Source organism: Copadichromis virginalis, linkage group LG20, assembly GCF_057382275.1.
Source record: "Copadichromis virginalis isolate Kocher_CV1m ecotype Utaka linkage group LG20, C_Virginalis_male_GT1.1, whole genome shotgun sequence".
Taxonomy (NCBI): Eukaryota; Metazoa; Chordata; class Actinopteri; order Cichliformes; family Cichlidae; genus Copadichromis; species Copadichromis virginalis.
The window spans coordinates 29963954-29985193 of NC_140637.1; the positions used below are offsets into that span (position 1 = coordinate 29963954).

The following is a 21240-nucleotide window of genomic DNA, read 5'->3' on the forward strand; positions in this document are numbered from 1 at the left end:
CCCACACATTAAACATGTTTCTTGGTGCTAGAGAGATGCCTCTCCACTACTCCCATCACACTTCTCTCCAGTAGCGCACATTAAAGGGAAAGGCAAAGATAATAGTCTTTGCTGCTTTACTTTTCCATTCCTGAGTGTTACTCTGTGCAAGATTTCAGCATTTTGTGATGCAGATTCCATGTGTGGGCTATGCTTTGCAGCTTTTATAAAGTCTATAACTACAGGGTTTTCTTCTCTCTCTTTTTTTAAACCAGACTTGGAGATTTTAAGAACTGTGTCATTTAAAATAAAGCATTGCATCTCAAGGTTTGTGCTCATCTGTCTTTATGGCAGGGGTCTGTCTGAAATAATAATAACAAAACAGAGCTAAGCAGCATGTTCTTGGCTCATGGTTATGCATGTGGGTACATGCATGTGAATATAAACTCAACAGTGGCTGAAGCTTTTCACAGTGGCTTGAAAAATATTAAGATTTTTTCCAAGTGGCCTCTAAAAGGTTTTAGACATTTGCACTACCAGGCTTTTAAGTGCATTGCTACAAGCAATGTGGGGGTTTTTTCAGACAGCAAACAAACACAATTGGGACAATAAAAAAATGTGCAAGCCCTGATGAAATGCCCCCAGACACAGACGAATAACAAATCAAAGGAAATTCATGAACTCTTGACCTTTACAGTGAGGGGATCCGGTTCCCTGTGTTTTGGTTTGGGGGCGCATCTCACTGGGATTTTTTTGGTTTCAGCATTTTCCTTTAGAAGAAGCATTCACACCTAAATCAATGCAAATTAGTTTTGAGTCAAATCCTATTTTCCTTTGAATAATTATTTTTATACTAATGGGAGTGGTCCACTCCAGGATGACAATGTCCTTGTAAACAGGACACAAGCAGTCTCTAAAATGTTTGATGTGTATGAAAATGGCAATAATGCAGTGGCTGAATCTTTTGCCTATGCACGAAGGCACGAACGACATGTTACACCATGCTCTCCATACTGATGTTGCCCGAGTCAACAGGTAAGTAATGTGAAAACACACCCCTTGTGTGAAGCATGCAGAATTCATGTCACTATGGTAACAAACACAGCTCAAAACAGTAAACCAAAGAACAAACTAACAATACTCACATGGCTCCTACATCTCCCCTACATCAGACTTAAATCCTGTGAAATCTTGTGAGTCAATCCATCCACTATGTTGCTACAGGGAAGTGGCATCTCCTTATGCACGCTTATAAAAGAGAGTGGCCAACTGACAGTTAAAATCATCATAATGCGCTACATTTTTCAAATACATTTCAAGCAATTTGGGTTGTGATAAATGCAGGACATTTACTTATAAGATAGGATTATTAAGTTAACAAAAAATGTGTGATTACCAAAAACACATTTGGGGTTGGGGGAGGGTGTAGGCTTCATAGCCAGCTTGATAGGAGGTGTTCAAGTTGGAGCTATAATAAGTGACAACATCCATAGATACAGCTGTAACAGGACGATGTGAAGGGCCAGTGAAATGTCATCCTCTGTTGACCTTTTTACCAGTAAGAAAAGAAGTATTAATGTAGAGAGGAGGGACACCTTTTCTGTTCAGTGCTAGGACCAACTCCTCAAATCACTTCATAACAAGTGAGGTCAGAGCCACTGGGTGATAGTCATTTAGTCATTGTATCTTTTTTCAGCACAGTGCTTGTGATAGGGCTGTCCACAGGCTCTTGCTTCCAACAAGCCAACTTGTGCGACTGTCTTCCAATCAAAAGTTGTAGCCCTGAGTTTGAGGATGTTGCATGATCAAGGTTGTCATTCATTTGTAGCCATTGTAATAAGTTTTAAGTTTGTTTTTGTATTATTCCTGTTGAAGTTTGGAAATAAACTAAGATGGTTTTTAAGAAGTGGGGGGTATGTTTATTGTCTGTCCCAAATGGGAAACAAAATAAATGACCTGTAGCTGCAAAACACCTGAAAATCATGCCTAATAAATCTTCTAATAAATCTAAAGTATTTTTTAATACTCTTTTTTTCTTGTTAGAATTTTCCATTTCCCAAAATGATAAGTTGTTTTTACTATTGTTATGGTTGCCAGGACATCTTTGTAAAATAGATTTTGTAAACTCAATGGATATTTTTGCTGTTTAAATAAAGATTTTTTAAAAAAAGTTGTTAACTATAACCCTTGACATACAATAGATATATTACTAATCCAAAGATATTAATGAATGATTAACTAAAAATAGATTCCAGTCATATTCAAAACAAAACTGACTCAGCTACATTGTTTACATTTGAATTCTAGATCATTTAGACTTTTTGGAAATAAACATCCTTGATTGTTAGCAGCATTAAATCGGTCTACACAGCTGACATGGACATTTTGAAATTTTGTTTCTCTTTCTTCTTTCTGCTACACAGTTCAACAGTCGGAGAGGACACAGGTGAGAGAAAATGTTCTTATGCTGGGTTCGTATCCAGTAGCAGACAGCAATACTGGAGCTGACACAAGAAGTATGAAATTTGTGATTTTCCTGTTCTCTGTTATAAAGTATGAATTATTGAGTTTCTATGCACTGCAGATGAGAAGGATAAAATGACAGTTTCACGCCATAAAAGCGGCACTTGTTAATTGAAAGCACAGCCGTGCTGCAGAAATGTTCTGTTGTGTCTGCACCATGCTTCATTAAGCATGACATTTAATGTGACAGCAGCTGATTTCAGTGTAGGGTCACGTTGCCATGTTGTTGGTTAGACTGGTGGTCTTCCTTGAGTTTATGCACCGCTTTTAGTAGTTTGTGTCATGGCTGTTTAGTGGCGGAAGACATTGATGTCCAACAACTGGAACGTTTAGTGGAGATGCTGACACCTAGGGAGTGTGAGGACCTCCTGTCTGCCCTCTCTCACCCAGAGGAAAACATATTTGAGCACCTTCAGCGCCTCTCGCCAGAAAAAAATCTCCTAGGTCTCCAGCCTCGAGCCAAGAGAGAGACGCCTTCTGCTCTAGGTTAGCTAAACTTCTACATCTGAGGATGACAGCAACACATAAGTCACAAGCTTCTTATTTATACATTAAACATTAAGTGTCACTCTTCATTTCAATGCAAAAATAAGTTATAGAACAAATAATGCAAAGTTAACTTTTTAGCGAGAGATGAAAAGACGCTATGAGCTGTAATAAGGTATAAAGACAAAGCGCACCTTGAAACCTGTCTGTTTCTCACACAGCCAGCTCAGCTTAGAGAGTTTCTGGCAGCAAACTGACAGTCAAAGAAAAGTCTTTCTGAGGGCCATATGTTTTGTGTTTACTAGATAGTGAAGCCCAGTGCCAAACGGCCCTGACAGACTGGCTGCTGAGGTACGGCAAGGAGACCTACTATGACAGGCTTTCACGTGCCTTGCATCACATCGGCAGAACAGACATCGCCACTGGTGAGAATAATGGTGACTCCTGCCTCCTGTAGCATGGAATCATTTATTTTTAAACAGAACAACTGTGTTGTGCTACTAATGTAGTGGTTTTCAAATTAAAATGGCTGACTTTTTATACACAGTACAGTGTTGTTGATAGGAACAAATCCCTATGAGCAGACATCACAGCATGTCCCTTGACAAAAGGAAATTAGAACAAAGCCTCATTTGGGTACATGGCAGTGTATTTTCAAAATTGGTTTATTTCGGTCAAGAAGGCCTCCTCAAGATTTTAACAACAGTGTATAATTGCTTCATTACTCTGAGATTTATTTTAATTGGAACTTCAAAAGTGGCATATTTTGCAGAATGCCAGTCGTTGGCATGTGTTGCAGTCCAGTGTGCACACAAGTCCACAGCCGAGTGGCGTTGGGTAGAGGGAGGTGTAAATGATCTGACAGAGGACTCAGTGGAGCTGACACCAGCCACAGAACAAACCATCTGCTCCTTTCATCAGCAGCTTTGGAGTGAAAAAAAGACAAGGAAAGGATAGGAAGAGATGAGCTGGAGTTTGGGGTGGGGTGGAGTGGGGGCCTTGATGGAAAAGCCTGGATGCAAAATGTAGCAATTATCTTACACTTGGTTGCATTTCTGAAGAGCTCTACTCATACATCGAAACCTGAGAGATTCATTTTGTTTTATTCTGAAGGACAGCAGGAGCTCTCCTGCTAGAAGTAATTATGGTCATTGCAAAAAAACAACAATCAAATCCAATTTTACAATCTTTTATAGGATACGTAAACACATTTATACCTTGAGATGCAGAGAAATAATGATCGCTTGTGTTATTTTGTCTTCACAGAAGTGGGGAAGAACATCAACCAGGACAAAGCCCTGAGCCTGAAGCGCTATGTTGAAGATTATCACAAATATGTCAACTCTTTAAACTTTGTTTCAGACACAAAACACCAAAAGCGCGGACACCAGAGGGTCAGAAAAAGAACGGGTATGATCACTTAACTCAAAGCTTGAATTTTTCACTTTTGAGCTTGGTAGATCATAAAACAGGAAAACATGATAGACAACTAAGTCTTAGCATCTGTGTCCATGCTAAGCCCAGATCTGTGACTACAGATGTCCAAAGGAGATTTCTGGGTTATTCCTCTGGAGACTCCATGAATGACAAATGGTATAATGTTTCACTGAACCCTGAATCTATTAAGTGTTTAGATGAGATGACAGATTAGATTTGGTGGTCGTGGGCATGCTTCCAGCTCATTACTTCTCAGTATCAACACTCTCGCTATACAAGTAATATTTCCCAGGACAGTTAGGAAACCCAAAATGTAATTATCACCTGTCCATTTCGTCAGTCTCCTGGGTGCTTCATTCAAGTTAAAACTTGACAGAAATGCTCCCATAATCCTTTGAGATGGTAAGTGTGTCTGTCCTGTTTGTGCTGTGTGTGTGTCTGTGTGTGTGTTAGTTAGCGATCTGACATGGCGTGACCTGGATCTGATTGTGGAGCAGGTTCGCGTCCCTCCGTACCAGAAGGGGCCTTTGGATGTAGCTATGCCAGTATTGTACGGTCTTCTGTTGGGCTTCGGGGGCACCTTGCTCATAGGCACAGCTTTACTCCTCGTCATTGTCCACATTTCTCATGGAAGGCTTCAGAACTGTCACTCCAGAGCCACCAGCAGTTCCAGCAATAAAGCCATGTAGTTTGGGGAGCTTCTGGAATGTCAGATGTAAACATTCCAATTATCAAAAATGAAATAAGTGTACAAAAATAAAAGCTGAACATATTTTGTCTTCTTTGGTTTTGCTGTTCTGGTAAGTCCTGCAGAGAAATATGCCTGAAACATTCAATCATCACCAGAACCAATGCAGGACCTAAATATCGATTCTAAATCACTACTGCTAATTATGATAAATGTGACAAGCATAATGTAGTTTGAGATCAAATAATTATCCTTGTGTGTATTGCTAGACTGGTAAGTGTTATTGTCTTGCCAGTGGGTAGATGACTGGTACTGTGACAGATGCGCTGGAACCCAGCCCTTACACCAAAGGTTGTTCCAGTGTTACTGTGATAGTGATGCCACCTTCCATTTCCCCTCCAAGTGACGGCAACGTGCCCGTCTGGCATCGAAGAACAACTAATTATCCAGCCTGGCGCCTGCTTCCCCGGAGCCTGCCGATACCTCCACAGGCAATCCAAAAGACTAATAACAATGACAATGCTAGCAGACAATGGAGCACTCGTTGTGATGGCAGCTTCCAGCGGGTGACAAAGCCAAACAGAAAACACGGGGCTATATTTTTTGAAAGTGTAAAGTGGGAAGGACTCTTAGCAAGCTGAAATAACTTGATATTTGAGATGCAGTAAGTCAGTCCAGAATTTGTATCGGAAGACCAACAAAATAAAAATGTCTAATTTCAAATTTACTTTGTTGACATGTGCAAGTTTTAATTAAGAAAAGCATTTTCTCAGAATATTTTTTTTACTTACTCTGCTGAGACAAACAGTTTCATAATTGCAAGATAGAAAACAAGCTCACGGCGCTGGAGTACTTTCGAGCTTCTTGTTTCTTACTCTAACACTACTTTCTTCGTCATAATTGAACTAATTACTTCATTATACAAATCTGGCCTAATGTGCTTCAGGAGTCAGACAGCTTGGATTAACAGTGGCACTAAGTAGCAATTACCGACTATTAGTTCATAAATCAACATTTAAACAAATTATAGTGCCAAGCAAAGCTGTATGAGCAAAGCTCTAAGACCAAAAGTGTGTGCGGAGTTTTGTTGTATTACCGAAGCACTGGCCTAAAATCCTAGAACATCGTAAGGGTTCCCTTTACAGTGATGTCATTTGAATTCGAATCTTCTTGGTTTGCCATAATATTCAAATGCATAAGGCAATTCACACTTCTTTGACTTTGATTTTGAAAATAAAGATGCCTTACATTGCCAGAATGTAGCCTTAACCCTGTAGCATGCAGTAATGACATTTTGTAACAGTTTGTCTTTCTCGCCATGTGTCTTTAAACAACATTGTGTTTCACCTTCGTCGCTTAGCTTCCCAGGTGGCACAGTAAAACTCTTCATGACAAAACTTCCTCTGTCCTTCAGTTTTCCCCTGCTGGCTGTTAGGATCTTGCAGGTGCTGAGTATGACAGGTTCACCTGCTGTGGGCTCACCCGTATTTCTGTAACCAGTGGAGAGGAAAGCCAGAGTTCTGTATGCCTGAATGACTCACAGAAACAACATGTCACAAGGGGGCCTGCATCATAACTGTGACACTCTTTAGCATAGAGAAGGTCCCACCAGAAAGCTTAGTTTCTAGTTACTTTGTCAACTAAGGTTGACAAAGAAAGCTATGAGCACACCATGATCTTGTTGAGGCATCCTTCATAACTGTAAAAGGATACAATGTGGTGCACCATTTTAGATTCTATAAAGTAAAGCCTGATCATGTGATTGGATTCAACCCCATCCTTTAAGATTCATGTCATTTCCAGAGATCCGAAGAATAGGCCAGCGTTCATTTCAAGCCATTCTCATGCAAAGGATGTAGCAATCACAGATAGCATGGCTGAATAGAGAGAGAATGTGACATGAAATTGACATTTGCAGCCAAGACGATGCCAGCGTCTGAAGGTACGGTTTCCAGGCATATCCATTCTCATGTTAAACAGAAGGAGGGTTTTTTTCCTGTGGTTTCTTTGGGTTATTTAATAGTTTGTGGACCAGCTTATCAAACTGGATTCTCTGAGGAGGACACATCTGTCTCTTGTCATTGGCTCAGCTTGGCATAAGGAGTCAAGTGTTTGTCTGGATGAAAATGTAGACGGACTGGATGTAGCGCGTGCCAAGGGGACGCTCAGACAGAGGGCTGCGTCCTTGATGTGCTGAGGCTGAGCGTTCTGCACCAGGGCCTCTGGGGTGTGCTTAGTGTCACTAAAGGCTTTAACTTCCCCCTCCCTCCATTTGCATCTTCATTCATCTGCAGGGCCACTGAGGTGCTGCAGTCCCCACTCAACCATCACTCTGCCTTTGCTCAATATATATGGATCACAGGAAACAAGATCACAACACCAGCTCTTTTAAAGTCATACTTTTTTTAATCGCCTCGGCTTCAGCTTTCAAAACTTTACCTTTCATGGTTTCCTTGGGGGGGGGTGTCTGAGACTTCTTCAAAGTTTCTTAGTGCTGATCAGACAGGAGGATTTTCTGGGTTGACAGATATAGCCACAGTGCCATCCTGTGGTTATGGCACGTCAATACAGGATTCTGCATGATCATTTGATTGCGTTTGTGAATGGGGTTGAACCCTACTTATGAGCAATTTTTAATGGCTATAATAAATGTCCATGTTATAAAAGCAGAAAATAATGCATATTGTCATTTATCGTTTTAAAGTGAGTTTGTATATTGCGTTTATTGCTTTAACTCCGAGAGCAGCCATAGAAAAGCAGTTTCACCTGCAGTTGTCATCTAATAAAATGCAAGAGAAAGGTGAACAGATGGTCATAATGTGATGCAGTTAGAGTTTTAGTGAGTCAGGCACACTGAATCACTAAGCAGTACTGTGTACTGTTGTCACAATAAAACGCCTCATATGCCTAAACATAGTAAATGGCCAATGCTGAAACTTCAACTTCCACCATAAATCTCCCTTTATTTTATTTATTTATTTATTTATTTATTTATTTATTTAGTTATTTTTTTTTGGGGGGGGGGGGTGTTAAAGAATAAAAAATATCTGGTTGCACTATTCTACTGTATAGAATAGTGCATTGTGTGCAGCAGTTTACATGTTAAGATAAGCATGATGCTTTCAAATCAGGGAATGTTAATACATTTTACAACAGATTAAGTTATTTTAGCTCTAATTTAAGACTTTAGAAAAAGTCATCCCAAAGGTAGGTTGAATTCCCCCAAAGAAAGGTTATGAATAACCAAGAGGTGAGCAACAGCAAAGTCATGGTAACATCTGGTAAAGGGTTTTCAGTAATGGCTGCTTGGCTTGTCTACTTGTGGAGATAAAAGCAGAAGATTTCTCCTGTGTGTTTCTGACAGGTGTGTTTCCTCTGAGCCAGAGAAAGGCAGATTTACCCATGAGACATCAGGCATAAAGAGAGCAAGCCAAACTGGTCTCAACTGGTCTGGTATTGAAGCCCATTCCTATTCCTATTCCTATTTTTCCTATTTTCCCCCTTTTTTCAGCTTTCAGACTTGCATTTATGGAAAATTTTATGGATCACTTTCATGTAGAACTCACTGGGATGCTAATATGTTTGTGTTAATGATTCTGCTATATTATGCAGCTGAAGCAAGTGGCAATTTCACTAATGCTTATGCGGTTAATGGTCTCAGCATACTCCATGTGACAGGCATTTGTAGGCACCCAGTTATGCCTAGTGATGGTCTCTAAAGTCAAGTGTCTGTTGTGCTGAACAGTTCGGTTCTAAAAGTCTGAACATACAAACACTCCATCAGTGCTGATGGAGATCTTCTAAATTGGGCTGTGAGCTTATCATTCAATTCTCAAAATAAATGAAATAATTGTACAGCAGCGATTAAATTATCATTGTGTAATAACACTCATAACACCCCTGATGACATGCTGCAAAGCATCATGTGGCTCTGTTCTACACTCTGTGTAGTCTTCTAATGACTTCTCCCAGCATTGCACCACACTGCGTTGTTTTGCATTGTCTTGTCTAATTTCCCCACTGATACTGAAGGGCTCAGTAAGGAGCCAGAATCTATAGTCATCACTTGTTTTTTGGCGGGGGGAGGGGGTTGGTTTTTGTTGCGTTGTTGTTGTTTTTAATCTAGTAAGAGACAGGAACGCAAACAGCACCCCCACTCTGTTTAATGACTTGATAGGATGATAAAACACCTCACTTGCATACCTGTCCAACACAATAGCTGCAAATCTGTCTTGATTAGCAAGGTCAAATTTGTGTATCTCTCTAAAGAGTTATCTTCTTGTTGCAAGTTTGTTTATGATACTGTTTATGAAATTGAAATCACACAATTAAGTTGTTAAAAACAAAAAATAAAGCCAACTCTGAGTTTTCAACAGAAAAATTCTGCTGTTTGTAGTTTCAATCATTTAATGAAGGTCAGTGGCTTTTGAAATAATTAGTTAGCATTGCTTTTGCTTTTAATGCAATAATGGTAGCGTGTAAATTCAGTGCATCTACAAGTTGATATAGGAGGAAAACAAAAATGGCAAGAAGGTTGAACAGCATCTTCAATCAGATGTGGGGTTCTGGCTTAATTCAACTATAAATAATTAACCATCTTTCAGTTAGACACGCAGACTTAATGATTTTATGCCTTAATTAATCACAAGAGAACGTTCCATTGTTGGTGCATTTAGTTGCTGCTGAACTACTGGAATGAGACAATAGGCAGCATTAATTAATACCAGATATCACTGGTCACATTTGCTCTTTGCAACTCTGGAAACAAACCCTGTCCAAAGACAATTTGCTGACATTACACAATCAAGATTTATGATGCCCCAGCTTAAAACTAGTTTATTAATGATGCAGAACAGATCCCCAAACACAGGCCTGTAAAATGCATATGCAAAGCACCAACTGCTGTCAATTGATCAATGTCAGACAACAATTATTTAAATTTACAGAACTGATATGCTTTTTCTCCATCATCCTCATTTCCTCAGATGAGGCTCACAAGCCCACATCCAATTTGCACAACAGTCTTTGGCTTCCTGGGTCTTTATCCAAGCGCTCCAATTTTAAATCTGATTTTGAAAGGTCAGAACTAAATATTTTCTCAGGGAAGGCGCTTCATAAAAGTACACGAGCGTTAAATGACAAGGTCCCATAACTCAATGAGAAGATACCCTCTGACACCATGCAATTAGTCTCAATAGTATGAAACCACTGGGCGTGTAAACAAATTTAATACATAAATCTCTTGGTCTCAGATTACTAAAAGGAACCTTGTTAATTAAACCATCATGGTCAATGAATGTGCAAGGGGTGTAAAATAAATTTTTATGTGAACTTGCTATTATAGGATTAAGAAGCTAGTCCATTATAACAGCATCTCATTTGAAAAGGGATTTAGCTGGAGGTATTTCATAGTTCAGTGTAATCATCGTTTGACCTCCAGAAAGGTTTGGTTTTTTTCTACCTATTGCTTCATTGATAAAGAGTAATTATGGAGTAATGTCACAGTATCAAGGGGGTCCGATTGAAAATAGAAGTAGTCCAAAGTCTGTTGTTCAATTTGAATACGTTAGAAAGGAATAAAATATGATGGTAACTGTAAAGTTGTAACAACACCAAATAAGAAAAAACAGTTGCCCAGAATTCATGGGTGGGTGCATAGACGATGTGAACCAGTGGCTTGGGGGTGTTACAGTATTTTAATCCCTTTCACTCTGAACAATTCACAAAAAGCTGCAACCACACGATTTCAAAAGCTATGACTGACATGTTTCTGTGATCCATATATTTATTGCATACATTATTTACTGTATTCTGTTACTTTTGTTTTTTACAGTATGGAAGCAAATTAAAAGATTCTCCTAAAGTGCAAGAAACTACTGTGTATTAAGTCACCTGGTGTTTTTAAGCTAGGCCTGCTTTACACACAAACATGTGCATAGGCCTACAGTATTGTTACTGTAAAGTAATTTAATGCTCAGTAATGACCACTGAAATTTCACAATGTTACTGCAAATAACTCGTTTAATTTCATCGTTCAATCATTTATTTTTGAGATAAAAATAAAAACAACACAAATGAAGTAACATATTTAACTAAAAATACAAAGAAAATTGATTTAGGCCAACAATCAATATTATCAAAATTTCTTAGCACAGGGAAGAGTAAGTAATGTAGATGCTTACTAAGTTTGGGATTTCTACATGAATGTGAGGGACTTGTCTTAACAGAGTGTTGTTTTTGTATTGCAATGAAAGACATCTTGATTCATACCAATAACTAATAACTTTCATAATATAACTGAAACTCAAAAACATAACATTTATAAAAAATAATAAAATTAAAAAAAACATTAAAAACTGGAAATTAATTGAAAGTGATTGAAATTAAATACTACAGTAATTTGAAAAATAACATTTTCAAATGACTTTATGAAGTCCTCACCAATACTGGAGCTATAGGAATTAAGAGGAACAGCCAGGTACTGCTAATCAAATGCATCTGATTAACTGATGGTCAGTAAGTGTGACTGCCTCTATAAAAGAATACATTTTGGCTGTTTATTGGTTTATTCAGGTGTACGTTAACACATTGCCACAGTCTGCATGTCCCAGCAAATTCAAAGTCAAACCATTCAATGTTCAAAGAAAATGAAAAATAACATACCAAGACCTCAGTGAGCATGTTAAATGTTGAAGTTAATGACAGCACCATTAGAAAAAAAAACTGAGCATGTATGTTTTGGAAAGGTTGACAGATAAGACTTGAGTAGATATGTTTGACCACAATGCAGAGAGAACCAGAGAACCACGTCTGGTAAACCAAACATAGTATATCAGCACAAATGGTAAATGGACTGGTTCTTATATAGGGCTTTTCTACTCTATCTGAGCACTCATAGCACTTTATACAGCTAATTAATTCGCCCAGTCACACAAACACTTTTTATAAGCTGTTAAGTGCTCACTATCTAATATTCACACACATTCACACTCTGATGGATGCATCGGAGAGCAACATGGGGTTAGTATCTTGCCCAAGGATATTTTTGGCATGCAGACTGGAGGAGCCTGAGATCGAACCATCAACCTTCTGGTTAGTAGCTGACCTGTTCTACCACCCCAAACAACCCACAGCCAAACAACCCATACCAACTGTCAAGGGGGGTGGAGGGGTGATGATTTGGGCGCCTTGCTGTCACTGAGCTGAACTCCTCTGCATTTCAAAGGACTGCACAGACTCCTTTGAAAACTTTTTTCTAATGAGTTATCACATGTACATAATAAAAACTGCTATACTGGCTAAAGTTAGTACAACAAATGAATATAGTGGTCTATTAGCTTTTGCTAGTGTTGTGTATGGAAAATGAAAAATGACAGAGAGATTGCCTTTTCTTACACAGTACATTGAAACATTTATAGTCAAGAAAAGTAGGACAATAATAGCTCATAACCATATGTCAAACAATAGTCAAACTAATTCTTTCAATCAAAATATCCCTTAATTTAAATCAAATCAAGTCCACACAGGCAGCCTGAAAACAATGAGGCAGAGAAGAAAGAGAAGTGTAAGCTGCAGGTGATGAATTAAACACAAACACACACAGACACTTACATGCATTAAGCGATGAAAGACTTTCCCAAGGCTCCAAATTAAAGCTGATGGCCATAGAAACCTTGTAATCACTTGTGGTGCCAATTTGCTGCAGAGACGAAGGGGAGCAGAGGCGCAGATGTGTGCCAGAATACCTTAGGATGATTTCTTAATAGCGTTATAAATCCATTCATGCATCACAGGCATACCAACACCACTGACAGCCTGCTGTTAGACTAGACACCACAGGCCTTTAAGCACCTGCTACACAAACACAAGTTATCTGGCCCACACATTTCTCTTTCTTACAGTTTATACTGGCGCAAGAGGCAACAATTAAGAGTGTTATTTGGTTGTTGTAGCTCAATTCTGCCTTATGGACAGTTATGAAGACTCTGATGCTTAACAGAGTTTGCAACAACAAAGCCATGAAACTGCTGATACTATGTAATCTTCCTTTCACTTATGTTTAGCCTTTTGCAGTTCCTTACCTCCACAGGGGCTTAGCCAGACTGCTCAGCTAGTTGTAGCTCACAGCTGTGGCCATGCACACTCTCATTTAATTAAAGGAGCACTTCTGTATGACTGCGCAGTCAGCAGTTCACTCCTCGGTTATTGTAAAAGGTAGGCAAACTGAGCCCCAGAGTTCCCTTCATTAGCACTTGCTTCTTGCTAGTGTCTCTTGCGCTAGTACGTGCCACCCCCTGCCAGTGACGTGAAGTACTGGATACTGCCCCTGATTACTGATCAAGGTAGAACATAGGAAAATTTTAGATAGTCGGATAAAAGATGAAAGTTTAAGCAGAGGACGGATTTTGGCAAGAACGCATTTCATAAATTGCAGAATAATGTCAAGATTATTGACAATATCTTCAGTATGTTTCTTCTGCTCTTGTTCACTTCAAAACATTTCCTGCAAAAGTAAAGTGACTCTTAGACACAGAATGTTCGCTACAGAATTAATAATAAGTAGGTGAACCTGTCATTTTGTATCAGGTTGTGCAAACAAACGTCAGTGTACCTGTTCCAGATCCTTCTCCTCATTAATGTTAAAATCAAGTCCGTGTTTTGCTCCCTGGGCCTGCAGCCAACAACATTTCACATATTTTAGTTAAACAGGCTTGTACACAATGTGATTCTATTAATACTGACAGACATGCAGTAAGACAGTTGGCATACAATGAAATCTCCTTTAACTGTGTGAAAGCAGTTACTCCAAAGTGCTCTTCAAAGACCTAGACTTTTGCATTACAGAACTAAAGTATACTTTAAAATCATTTGTTATCCATGCTAAGTAATATTTTTTTTATCAGTAACCAATTTTTACAGAGCTATTTTACTTTCTATTTAGAAATGTACAACATAATCTATTTTATTAATCTTCCGAATTAAAAAAATATTAACAATTTTCTACCTTTTCACCTATAATAATTTGCTATTGTCTTCCATGGTGTGTATGTCATGTTAGATTAATAAAAAGGCTGCTCTAGCTCATGTGACAATGAGAAACAATATGAGAGACTAAATCAGATACAGAGCATACAGCATGTGCCATGACCTTGGTGTAACGTACAGCTTTGTTTGTTGTGGCGCTTACTCTGTCACAAAACCCTGTGATATTTCTGTTTACCTTTGCTGAACCAGATAAGGTGACAAAAGCTGTACTAAGAAGAGGAATTTTTCACTTAAGAAAAAAATATATTTTTCTCCTCTGTTTAATCTGTCCCCATATCCCTAACCTTAGAGGCTTTAAACAGCATGTGTTTGTATGTGATGTTTTGAAAAGGATTTGTCTGATAAGGTTATTTTATGCAGAGAGGCCTACCTTTGAGTAGACTTCCCTCTCTCCAGAGGTCTGCTGAGCAAACAGAATGGCATCATGAACAGAAAGAAAGAGATTACTGCGGGCAATATTGCCATCTTCAAACGCTCCCCCGGCCTCCAGTTCTTCATACACCTGGGCTGAAAGTAAGGCAACTAATATTATACAGGGACAAAGACATTGTTAAACGTAGTGATTTTGCCTAACGCGCCTGTAGTATTGTAATTACAATTCTCTAAGGCAGGAAACAAGAGAAAATTTGCAGCTTTAAAGTAATCAAGCATGATAAACTACAGTCACTGTGGATCTTCCCTTTATCTCGCTGGGAAATTGAGATTACCTGCACAAAATGTTAAGCAATGTCTAACTTGTTTTCCTCTGACAGAGCACTTCACAGAGCTAATGGACTCAGTGCTTTATGAATGATTAGGTCTTTGTTGCCATGCCAACTGTACAGAGTAGCCAACAGGTGTGAACAAATGCAGGTAGTTTAAGATTTTACCTTGAACGTTAGCCAGGTACAGTTTAATGCCCAGCATCGTGTAGCCCGAGTTCATCTGCGTGGAAAATGAAAGAAAGAAAACCTGTCATGGACATGCACATACATGAACTTACAACGAAATCCAATTATTAATGCTCTCATAAAAAGGCTCGGCTGAACAGCATCTGGCTAACTGAAAATGAAATATTTGAGAAAAAAGTAAAGCATCCTTTCATGATTCAAAAACGTGTTCAACGCAGGTTAGAAGCTCTCTTTTTCTATTTGGACATAACTGCCTCAGTCTCTTTGATATGGGAATATCAAAATGAGAAATTCTCTGAAATTATAATTTGTGTTAATTAACTTAGCTGTTAGACATCCATTTTATAGTATTAAACATAATAAAACCCCTTTCAAAAAACTTTTGCTGCCAATTTAAACTATTTTCCAATCTAAAATAACTGCATCTTTAATCTTTTATGGTTACTTTCTGCACCATAAAAAAAATTTAAAACATTTAGTGTACTTATATTACATTACATTAATCCTATATTGTATTAATCCTGACTCTGTTAGCACAGGAGAGAACTTTATAACCTTTATCAATGCTTTTATGCCCATCAGGTCTATGAAGCAGACCCCCGCCATGTCGAGGATTAGGGTGTGGAAGGGCACTGGCTGAGGCTCCAGGGTGAGAACAGGGGGACTGGATGGCTCTTGGTCAGGCAACTGCTCACCAAGTTCAATGTCATTACAGTGGAAGTTGACATAGCTTGTAGGAAGTTCAGCATTGTTGGCACTGCCATCGTTCATATCAAAGTCATTTTGCAGTTCAAGCTGAGATATGGTCTAGATTTACAGGAAACAAATACAGAAAGGTACAGAAAGGTCACAAGTTGTACTTTCAGTGAATCACCTTTAACTCAGTGGGATATATATCAACAGTTGGATGGCCCGTAAATTACATGAGTCTGATGTCATATGAACTTGATCCTACCTGAGCTTTCATGTTAACCAAAGAGCTGAGTTTCCGCCTTCTTGACGTTTTGTCCTTATCTTGTTTCACTTTTTCCTTCTGTTCTTTGTCCAAGAACTTCTGCCTGGCCAGGATAAGTTTGCCAGGGTCCAGCCCAGTCTAGGTATACAAATACTATATAAACATCTACATGTCACATGAACACATGGCCAACCTTGCCTGACGGGAAAAGTGGCCATTTTGTCTTACCTTTTTGATGACTCTCTGGCGAAATATTTCCACATTTGCAAAGTAGATTGGTGAGCAATAGTTAACTATTTTCACACCTGTTACTGACATGACCTGTGGAGTTGTTACAAAAAAATGAGATGCAATTCACCCCAAGTAATTTCTTATGGTAAAAAAAAAAGATATATACTTAATATACCTTGCTGTACGTCTTTGGATTTCTGTAGATATCTGTATCCTTAATTTGAACAATTGTTGAACCATTGCGACTGTAAGGAAAATGTAGTTATGAAAAACTAAAACAGTAGAGCTCATTTTTGGTTCAAATGTACTACATGTTCATACAGTTTACTCACAACTGTGTCTTGAATATAACTACCAGGATGGAAAAACTCACTCCGATAGCAACACCATAAGGCAAGCTTAGAAAGAATGTGGCCAAGAATGACACAACCCACACACACTAAAAAAGAGACAATAAGACATGAAAAAAATATAGTAAAAAAAACCCCACTGCATTATGCTTCAATATCATATCAAATAATTTAAATTACACAGTCCAGTTTGCTCTTCTTCCATAAGTAAAAGGGATCAGAGAGCTGTAGGAGCGTGTTCTTCAGGTTTACTGCAATCAACGCTCCAAGCACTGACTTGGAGAAACAAAGATAACTGAAGTTACTTAATATGTCTCAGTTGTTCTCTTACGTCTGTATGTTTTGTATGATATTTCAGGTTCACACTGTTATGTCCACTTACTTTTGGGAGTGGCTTTAGATAGATTCCCAGGGCGAGCATGGTGACCATTACTACTAGCATTACACACAGACTGGCAAACTACAAGAGAGCAGTAGTGCAGTAGTTAGGGGCTTTGGTAAACATTTGCTGTATTTATAGTCCATACTAAATCTTCCTCAGTAGGTTCTTAGTTATAATTTGAGTATGATCTGCACTCACTTGTGAAGTTCCTCCAGCACTGTCAACAGCCAGCGTTACAGACAGAGCACAGCAGATCACATGGATCTTAAAGAAAGACCCAAGGAAATTGCTGCAGCCTAGAGCCAACATTTCCTATTCAAAAAGACCATTTCAGTGTTGACAAAAGTGAAATAAAATACACTTCTTACATTTTTAAGAGAGATGCAGTTTTTCAAACCTGGTTGGGATTCACATCATAGCCATGCTTAGCTGCCAGTGTCCTGCCCATAGCTAAGTTGATGACGTATCCGACAATAGCCAGAGAGAAAGCTGTGCTCAACATGTCTTCCCACTGACTCACTGTTGGGAGGATCGGTGCAGGAAATCTAGAAAACAGAGACAAGAAACAAATCAGAGTTAAACATTCTTTAATGACTTTCATGAATAACAGTAGGACAAAAAAGCTGATGTCTGCTTTACCCCAGAGGAATATTGCCCACAATGTCCATGTGGTAGATCTCAGGAAGATGCAGCGGACCTGAGATGGCTGTGGCCACCACCACCTGTGTAAAACAGGAACAGAAATCACGCTACATTCTATTATATACTGTTAATTCTCTTATGTGCACCCAGAAAAACATCTGTGCAACAGCTATCTCAAATATCTAAAAGAAAAAATTTTAACTACTTACGACGATGATCTCAATAGGAATAGGGAAAGGAAGTTTATGACGAAAGTGGAAACCTAGTTCTTTCACCACAATCAAAACTGCACTGCTGACCAAAGCAAAGACTAAGGAGGCTATATTGGTATCAGGAAGGCCCAATATTATATCCTTGAGAGTCTGTTTGGAAAGAAATCATTTTCAGCAAATCATAATTTTGCAAAGTATCCGATCATATTTTCTTTAATAATGAATGGGTAACTTACATATATAACAGCCAGCGGACCACTGTAAGATGGCACTGTGATGCCAAAGATATACTTGAGCACTGAAATTAAGATTTGCAGTCCTGCAGCAGTCATGAAGCCTCTGACAAACGACTCTGACAGATAGATGGCTACAAACCCAAACTGCATGAAGCCAAGACCAATCTGCACAGACATAAATCATACTCAGTGTGCCACCTTTAAACTATATCCCATATTCCTTTCAGATTTTACCTTAAAGGACTGAGCTTTTAGTGGTATAAGTACCTGTATGATTGCAGTGAGACAGGCCAGAGTACCAGATATAGCCAGACGAACTTCATTCATCCTGTCAGTGTCCACTACTGTGGCATTAAGAGTGGCATTGAAATGACTGAAATCCGACTCAGGGGCTAGCCTAAGACACACGATTCCCACCATAATGCTGAGAACAGCAAAAGTACCTAGACATAGAAAGTAGGGTGTCACATCTATTTTCCTTGCCATATTGCAAAGCGGGCAAAGTCAGGCTCAGTGCAGCACCATGCAGCTCTGGTAACTTATCACTGTCATCACACAAAATTGCTGTAGATAAATCATTCTGATTTACCTGGGACCATCTGGTGAGCAGTGCCCATGAAGAAATATGGGATGAGGGGGAAGAAAGAGGAATAGAGACCATTGACAGGAGGAAGATTTGCAAGGAGAGCAAAAGCCATGCCTGGAAAGAAAAGAAGCTGTCAAATAAATAATAAAAAATAACACAAAAACTGTTATCCACTCCACCAGCTAGCATCAGTCAAAGGCTGTTATACAGAGTTATCTGAGAGTAGAAGATTGACTGACCTTGGGGAACCTGAATGGTGCCGGCGCTGACCCCACTAATGACATCACACAGCAGGTTTTCTTTTACTTTGTACTTGGGAAGCCAGCTTAGAACCGGCAGGTGTTTAAGTAACAATCCTTTGAGCCTGGGTACAGAACATCTAACACAAAAAAACAAAAAACTGTCTTAGAAGATCTCTGGTTTTCTGCTTGTTCATTTATAAAAGTCAATAACACACATGTAAACTTGAGTTCCAGTTATGTATCCCCGTGCTTTTGAATATAATACAGAGGCTTATCAGAAGAGTTTGTGTGAGAGAAAAGCACGTTGTTCATGTTGACTGTGCAGTAAGATTGCAGTTCGGTACCTGAAGAGTTTCTTTACTTTTTCTCCAACAGGGAACTGTCGACTCTTTTTGTCAAATTCTCTGTCAAAGTCAGGGAGGTTATATGCCGGCCTGTCAATCACATAACGTGGGCTTTCCTGTTGCATGGCTACAACATAGCAAAATATATTAAACAGGCAGATATTTTATGCAATGTCTTCAAAGTGAAATTTAACACATTAATATAGTAAGTCATTTGGTGTCTTTTTTGTTTAAATTTGTCATTAATTCATGAAAGTATCCATAAAAACTCAACAGCATACCTGGAACTTTATACTTCACCTTTCCCGATACTAAACCTGGCCCATATTTTAAGTGTAAGGTCCTTATCTAACCTTGATGAATGAAAGATCAGCCAAAACTTCACGGGACTAATAAAATGTTTGATCTACACTGGGTAAATAAAAGATCATGCACAAGTTTATTCAGTCCTCGGTAATCCTTTTCTCCATGCAGGAGAAAAACTTATGTTATTTTTCACCAGAATGACAATACAATACATTATGAATACACAGATATTTTTACTTTTTATATTGAACAGATGATCCAACAGCTGTCAGTTGTAATTGTTGTTATATTTTTATAAACTGTTAAACACTAAACAGGAAAAGAAGATTTTAAAGAAATAAAGCTAAAAAGAGATATAACTGCATTAAGAAAATGAAATTAGATTTAGCCTTTTTGTCTAATAAATAAATCTCCAATATGGAAATACTGTGTGAATAATATATCTTATCAATATCACAACCTAGGGATATTACATTACATCTCTTACATATAACCTGTTAATGTAAATAAGCGATTCCTAACAACTGGTGTATGCCTGTAGTGTGACTGATTGCAGCTGACTAAAATGCCGTGTGTAAAGGCAAACACAATTAGACAGATGTTAAAGCTCAACATAAAAAAAGAAATTTTGTTGTACAATGTTAAATAAAAAACAGAAATTTTAAGACACTGTACTTACTTTTGCCTTGCTTACTCTTGAAGCACGTCTGCAGATGTTTGACTCAAATGAGACTTGTTTGATTACTTTTGAAGTAATGCTAAAGACCTTCTACACCTGCTGGGTGGAGCTTAAAAGGATAAAGCCTGGTGCTGTGAAATACACTGCTCAAAAATTTAAAGAAACACTTTCAAACACATAATGAAATCATAAGGATGCCACATCATTTAATGAAAATTATCATTATCAAACCATAGATGGCTGAATTCAAAGACAACAAAAAAATCAAAGTGAAAAAATAATACAGCATGCAAGTCCATTATGCTGAATTTTCATTGTAGCAACTCAAAATTGTATTCAGATGTATGTGAAGGCCCAAGATATGCATACGTGACAACGTCAGGGGATGCTCCTAGCGAGACCATGGATGGTGTCTTCTGGGGATCTCCTCCCATATCTGGACCAGATGACTAAGCTACTGGGCAGTCTGAGGTAGCATCGAATGGACCAAAACATAATGTCCCAGAGCTGTTTTACTGGGTTTCAGCCAGGCGAGTGTGAGGGGCAGTTAGCTGTTTCAGTTCCTTTATCTTTCAGGAACTGCTTGCATACTCCTGCCACATGAGGCCAAGCACTGCCTAGCCAGTAGAGGTCTGTCCGTCCATCCACAATCAAACCAGTCATGCTGAACAATGTTACCAGAAAAATAATGTTCTCCATGGCATCTCCTGACCTTTTAACATCTGGTCTCATCTATTAAAAGTACAGGAACCAGTGCTGGACTCCCAATTCCGGTAATATTTGGCAATATACTAATCAGGCTCCACAGTGTCAGGCAGTGAGCACAGGGACCACTAGAGGGCGTTGGGCCTTCAAGCCACCCTCATGAAGACTGTGCCTCATTGTTTGGTCTGAAACATACACACCAGTGACCTGCCGGAGGCAATTTCATAGGGCTGCAGCAGTGCTCATCCTGTTTCTCCTTGTACAAAGAATCAGATACTGGTCTTGCTAATGAGTTAAAGGCCTTCTATTGCCCAGTCCAGCT

The 21240-nt window shown here is 38.8% G+C and overlaps 2 protein-coding genes across 2 annotated transcripts; one reads left to right on the forward strand and one right to left on the reverse strand.

Annotated features, from left to right (window-relative positions):
• The first annotated feature begins 2281 nt into the window (after positions 1–2281).
• tmdd1 (transmembrane and death domain 1) lies at positions 2282–5200 on the forward strand. Its single transcript, XM_085444684.1, has 5 exons — positions 2282–2425; positions 2797–2988; positions 3294–3413; positions 4255–4398; positions 4879–5200. Exons 1-5 carry the CDS (start codon positions 2356–2358, stop codon positions 5112–5114), a joined length of 762 nt encoding a protein of 253 aa, XP_085300810.1. The 5' UTR covers positions 2282–2355; the 3' UTR covers positions 5115–5200.
• Positions 5201–12747: 7547 nt separating this feature from the next.
• Positions 12748–20241, reverse strand: LOC146685100 (solute carrier family 26 member 9-like). The gene is made up of 21 exons (XM_085444379.1): positions 20214–20241; positions 19229–19355; positions 18882–19021; positions 18646–18756; positions 18324–18499; positions 18057–18221; positions 17818–17970; positions 17606–17688; positions 17364–17511; positions 17165–17278; positions 16967–17044; positions 16765–16860; positions 16567–16673; positions 16410–16479; positions 16232–16324; positions 16004–16141; positions 15604–15855; positions 15028–15082; positions 14529–14665; positions 13725–13784; positions 12748–13616 (listed from the first exon to the last, which is right to left on the reverse strand). The coding sequence occupies exons 2-21, from the start codon at positions 19351–19353 to the stop codon at positions 13605–13607; spliced, it is 2313 nt and encodes a 770-aa protein (XP_085300505.1). The 5' UTR covers positions 19354–19355; positions 20214–20241; the 3' UTR covers positions 12748–13604.
• Positions 20242–21240: the final 999 nt, after the last annotated feature.